Source organism: Nipponia nippon, unplaced genomic scaffold (genome assembly GCF_047370975.1).
Source record: "Nipponia nippon isolate SJK-2023a ecotype South Korea unplaced genomic scaffold, ASM4737097v1 scaffold_2, whole genome shotgun sequence".
Classification (NCBI taxonomy): domain Eukaryota; kingdom Metazoa; phylum Chordata; class Aves; order Pelecaniformes; family Threskiornithidae; genus Nipponia; species Nipponia nippon.
Genome location: NW_028262336.1, coordinates 4,010,873 through 4,016,872, shown reverse-complemented (window position 1 = coordinate 4,016,872; position 6,000 = coordinate 4,010,873). Strand labels below are relative to the sequence as shown.

Sequence of the window (6,000 nt, the reverse complement as noted above, 5' to 3'; positions counted from 1 at the left end):
TCGCGCCTCCCGCCCTTTCCTCCTCCTCCGCGAAGGCCCGGCCGTTGCTCCGCGCCCCGCCCCGGGCCGGGGATGCGCTGCTCGGCGGCCGTTCGTAGGCGCTGCGCGGCGGGCGGGGAGCGGGATGGAGGTGGAGGAGGCGTTCCCGCTGGTGGGGCAGATGGGGCCCTACCAGGTGTACCTGTGCGTCCTGCTGGCTGTGCTCCTCCAGGTGAGCGGTCGCCTCCCCTCCCGCCCCTTTCCCAAGGGTGAAGCGCCCTGACTGGCGTGGGAGCACCCCTGGGGAGGCAGCGCCGGGAGGGGGGTGCCCCCACCCGCCCGGTGTGGGTGCTGCGGGCAGTGTCCCTCTCGAGTGGGCTGGGTGGATGTGCCTGTGGTGAGCACTGCCTGGGGCGAAGGCTGGTGTTGGAGGTCTTCTGCTGAGGGCTGCTGGTGGCAGTAACTGCACTTCTCCACTGGATTTAGCCTGCAGCAGTTTGCTGTGCTTCTGAGGCAAAGGTGACCTCTGCCCAAAGGCAGGGTGAACTTCTGTAGAGTGAATTTGGGGCACACGGCTGATCCTATCTGTGCCGCCTTGCCTGAGGAGTTACGCCTTGTGTCACCTGATGAGCAAATTGGGAGTACGCAGTTTGTCAGGCGAAGGGCTGGTTGAAGTGAAATTAAACTGATGTTTCCATGAGCTAGCCTTGAAGACAGCGAGTTCTGTCAGACTTTGGGGTTCCTACATAACCTAGAGTTAATGGCCTAGGCTACTGATTCCTAGGTGGCATGTGGCTTGTTTGTGGTGGAAATGTTTGGAAAGCTGCAGGTGGTCACTGATACCTCTGTGTGCAGAAGCTCTCATCTAATCAGCTGTGACTGCTTATCGTACTTTGACTTGTCTTGACTTAACTCTTAGAATGTAGAGGGAGTGTCTTGGCATTAGGGAGTTGGATGAGGCTCTGTGCTTTTGGCTAGTCAGGTTTGTATTCTGTACGATACAAAACTGGAACTCTCTTAAGTTTTGTGATAAAAACGGAGTCCAAAGTAACAGTGGAGTGCTATAACATCATTCAGAGACTTCAAGACCAAGTGATGTGCTCTGCAACCCGGTTTGTTGTCTTTACTGGCTGCTTTGCTTCATCTTTGTGCCTATTCCTGTGGGGAGGGAAGATGAGGATATGTGCACCTTCATAGCCAGGCCTAGGCATAAGATATAGTTTGAATGTGACAGAAGTTTGGGTTACTCCATGTTAACTCTTCAAAAACTTAATTGTGGTGAATTCAGCTAGGCTGACAAATGCTGGGTTACTGCCACTGTGGGAACTTATTGGCTGCAGGAAAGAGGAGAGGAGCTGAAGTGTCCCCCTGGCCTCTGCTGACCAGTATTTTGTAGTGATCAAGAACTTCCAGTCATGAGCTGTGAGACTGAAGATGTCCTCTCCTGGCGGCTAGAGGACTGACAGAAGTGTTAAGAAGACCAAAGAAAATTCAAGATGCCAATTCAATCCTGTCAGTTGGGAACTCTGTACTTGGTTGCAAAGCTATGATGATGAACAGCAAAAGCTTTGTATGTTTCTGTTTCCTTGTACTGTTTCTCTTTTTTTTTTCCAGTTTAGCTGATTAAACCTTCAAAATTAGACATTGCTTAGAGCTTGTTCTGCTGGCTGACTAGCTGGAAAATTTGTATGCTCGCTGAAGATTAGGGATTAAGGAAGTAGGTTATTTTTTCTTCCAGTGCTGGTCATGTTTTGGAACAAACTGCAACCATGACAAGTGCTCTGTATTCCCAGAGTTTTAAGTAGTATGGGTCAGATGTTCTGTAGTGCGTTTGTTTGTTTTCTTTTTAATGGATTAACTTGCATTTCTCATGGGAGAAGTAAACAGAAATATCTTTACAAATCCTGGAACTTATTCAGAATAACTCAAGAAAAAAAGATAGCAGGTTTGCAGGTCTTTTTTTCTTCGTATGTTATCTTTAATTCTTGAACTTTACCAATGGGGATCATCCCCTGACTGACACATTTTCTTTGCTTCAGATCATGCAAGCGTAGGAGTTTGTAAGGGATTTAGATGTGAAGCTTGTTGTCTTTCAGTCCGTGGATAGATTTCAACTTATACAGCTGGTTCCTGCTTGGGTGGTTGATTGCTTTCTGTGTTCCTTTATTGGTGCCGAGTTACGCAATGGGGCACTGGGATGTGCAAGAGGAAGATTGAGAGCAGGTGCCAGGATTGGTGTTAGCCTTTTGTCTGGTTTATCGTCAGTCTTTGGAGGATGGACCCAAAGGTAAGTAGTGAATCTGGTGTGTGTGATGTAGATGTAGGTAATCATGGGCTCCTTTAGTGGATTAGATGCAGCATCTGGCTGCAGAATGAGAACTCCTGTTAGTCTGTGTCACTGGCTCTGCCATGGACTGATTATTCCACTTTATTGCTTGTTTCCCTGTCCCTTCCCATGTGTCAATACAGTTGGCTTATATTTTCACATTGGCCTATTGGTATAAAAAAAAAATTTCTATATGCTTAAAGATAATACCACAGGGGTGAAAACTATTCTTGTCTTTGTGTCCAGTCCCTTCATCTCTGATGCTGTGGTACTGAGCTTAAACTCTTTGCTTTCCCTGCCCCTTAAGATTCCCAGCAGATGTGCTTGCTTTCCTTGTAGGCTTTTGTGCTTTTTCATCTATGCATGTTTCTGATCTCTTGAGTTTTTGATCTCTTCAGTTTTATACTTTGTAGGTATTTTCCCTCATCTTAGTGTTTTTCTTCTCATATAAATTTCTATAGTAAACTACTTCTACCATGTAGCTGTACTGATATGCCAATGTATCGGCTCTCTGAATTCTAATTCCAAACATAGTTTAGCTCACAGAACTTTTCAGGCGAGTTGTACCAAACGCTTATGTCTAATGGGTGAGACTTTCCGCATGATAGTCAGTCTTCGTGTGGCCTTGAGGGAACTGGTATTCCACCTGTGGAATGACCTTACTGATACTCTGGCAAAAAACTTCCAGGTTGCTTGGAGTTGGAAAAATGTTTTTGTATGTCATCAGTATGAAACTAGATTAAGTCTTGTGGGCTGCTGCTTTCACCTTCTTTACTTCTTCACTGATTTCTATTATTCCTCTGCTACCCGCTGCTGTTACTCATTAACTTGGTGAGCTGTTACTGTGTTAAGGTATGCCTGGCTTATTCACTACCAACTTAACAGGACTTTGGAAGATTTTTAGGGATGTTCTGTAGCAATGGTTGCTAACTTTAGAATGGAGTGAAGGCAGCTAATGTAGAGAAACATTTTTTCCAAAATATATGGAATTACCCAAAGACCGAACTTACCTGAAGAATGTGGGGATAGACTAATGAGGTGGATTTGAGGCTGGGTTAGTCTTGCCTTTCCAGTGTATCTTTAAGAGAGTAAGGGAGGAATAAAGGGAGCTGATAACTCTTAAAATACTTGGGACTTTACTTTGAACTAAGAGTAATTGCTTGACACCTATTGATTACTAGAAAGGTGCTCACTACCTTTTGAAGAAATTATATTGAAGCATTATTAAAGACTGTCTTTTGGTGTTTGTTCAGTGTGTGTGGCAACGTTAGACGGAATCTCACATCTTGATCAGATGCTTGAGAGTGTACAAACATATTAGAAGTTTCTTGGTCTCTTGTGACTCAACATACGCAGTTGAAAGAGGTTTGCCTTTGCCAGTGAATCTCAGCTACAGGATTGCCCAAGTCCAAGCTGAACCTGCAGAAAGCTGAGAATGGAAATGTGTTCCTACTATATCTCTATTAAAAGGCTTTTTGAAATGCGTTAGAGTTTAAAAGGGAGGCTTTGTTAGCACAGCTGAAAAAGGCTTTGCCTAAAGTTGGGTAATGTGCATTGCATAGCAGTATGGATAATTACCAAGGGTGGTGTTTCCCTCCCTCTTAGGGACTTATTACTGACTGAAGGGAAGATGGAAAAACAGTTAACATAGTAACATCAAGTTCCTTAAATAATGGTTTGTTTCAAGGCCAAGGCATTCTTCATGCAGTGCAGTTGAAATGAGCGGTGCTGCTAACATCTCTTTGCTGTTGGCAGTAAGATCATGTGTGACTTCTATCATTAGAATATCCCAATGCAGAAAGCTGCTCTTTAATCAGCCCATCTGCACACATGTTTTGAGGGAAAGTAGATTCTGGGCCATGTGGCTTAAGTAAGGCAGGCCCATCCCAAGTCCTTAGAAGTAATTCAAAAGAAGTAGTGTCTGTCTTCAGAGAGGATACAGATGTGATCCCATACATAGCCTTGTTTAACTCTGTTTCTTGACATTTCTTATCTGCCCCCCCCGTATATATTCTACCTCTTTAATGGCATGAGACATCACTCTCTGGTTGTAATGACAGTAATGAAATACGTTGTCAGTGAATCTTCTTCTAATACTTAGGCTTGCTTGAGTCTATTAAGCTGTTCTTTGAACAAGCCAGATTTCATCATAAATTGGACAGCTTACTCCCAGTCCTTGATGAGATATGCTGTTAGGACTTGATCTGTATTGAAATGCTAAACAAATCCGAAATGTAGTGAACAATTTAAAATGAAAGATAGATGGGTATTACACAAATTGCATTACAGTTGCTAGTATAGGGTGCTGAAGGTGTTCCAGGGGCTTCGTGACAGGTATGCTGTTTACCCAAAGTTACTTGCACTGTAACTTAGACATAGTTCAACTATAAGTGTCTGTAAGGTATGTAAGCAAGGTGGCAGATACAGAAAGGATTTACAGACTTGCCGTGGAATGTTCCTTCAGTTTGATTACCTCACTGTTTGGCTTTTTTCTTTGTCTATGGAGAAGTAGGAGTTTTAAGTCCCTCTGATTATCAAGAAAGCAGTTGCAGAATGTGCCAAACATGTGCAGCCACTTACATGGAGGGGTGGTTTCAAATGTGGCATCAATACAAACATTAAAAGTAGGGGCCCAAATTTTTATTTCTCAAGGTAAGCTTCTTATTCCCACATCTTTTTGTGCATTGTATCTTACTCAGAAGATGCTTATGCTAAAGGATGGTGTTGCTTTCCATGTAGAAGTGATGAAGGCTTTTAGAGTAGTTGCATTACTGAATATAATTCCTTGTTCTGGAATAGCTTGCTCCTGCTTGGGAAGAAAAACTAGGTGGGTGTCAGTATGTAAACTAATCACACAAAGATATGATGCTACTCATTTAGCTAAGAATATTTCAACCTGAAAGTTGGTGGAACTTCTAAGTGAAGACCAACCCTACTGTTTGCTTCAGTTGGGTAGAGGGAATCTTTAAGGAAAAAAAAGTAATTCTTTGGTCCATGTTACATTTCATTTCAATGATTTAGCTGCTAACCAAAACTCCTTGGTCCTTTAGTGGCCTTCTGTAAATAAAACATAGCTTCCAGAAGAATCAGAAATGTAGTCAAGACCCAGTGTGGTCTGTCTTTCTGTAATTATTTCTTTCAGATCCTTAACTGTTCCTTAAAAGACAATCACTTATCTTTTCTGATATTATAGTTATAACCTTAAAAACATGAATGCAGCTGATGCAGACATTGTGCTGTGTTCTGCAGAACATCTGAAATAATAATGCTGAGTTGTGATGTGCTTCATTAGCAGTGGGGTCCTTAACTCTCAGATATAATGCAGAAGTCTAAATTCTAATAACTGCTTACTTGCAGATTAAATAGATAACTTGCTATCATTTTTTCCAAAAATAATCCTGAGTGGAGGGGAGTCATGAATACCTTATCAGCTGCCTATATCTCCATCTTCCCTCAAAATTACGTTGTGTCTTAATCCAAACCAGTGCATCATCCATACAGCTAAGCTTTAAATTTATGCTTGTATGCAGGGGAAAAGTATGGTCAGAGCAAGCTTGAAGTATAGAAGAAACAAGAGCCGTAGCTTTGAGATCTTCCCTTCTTTAGCTGCATCTGAACTGCAAAGCACACGAAATTGAGCTCATATTTAGGTAGTTCTAAGTGTCATTCACAATTTCTGGGTCATCTTGCTCTTC

The 6,000-nt window shown here is 42.8% G+C and overlaps 1 protein-coding gene across 2 annotated transcripts in view; it reads left to right on the top strand.

The window, feature by feature from the left end:
• The window catches only part of SLC22A15 (solute carrier family 22 member 15), a 45,512-nt gene continuing 39,512 nt past the window's right edge, over window positions 1–6,000 (top strand). For both annotated transcript variants that reach the window (XM_087758521.1, XM_009460532.2), the window contains exon 1: window positions 1–211. In XM_087758521.1, coding sequence (XP_087614647.1) covers window positions 73–211 — 139 coding nt within the window. In that variant the 5' untranslated portion in view covers window positions 1–72. The remainder of the gene's footprint in view (window positions 212–6,000) is intronic.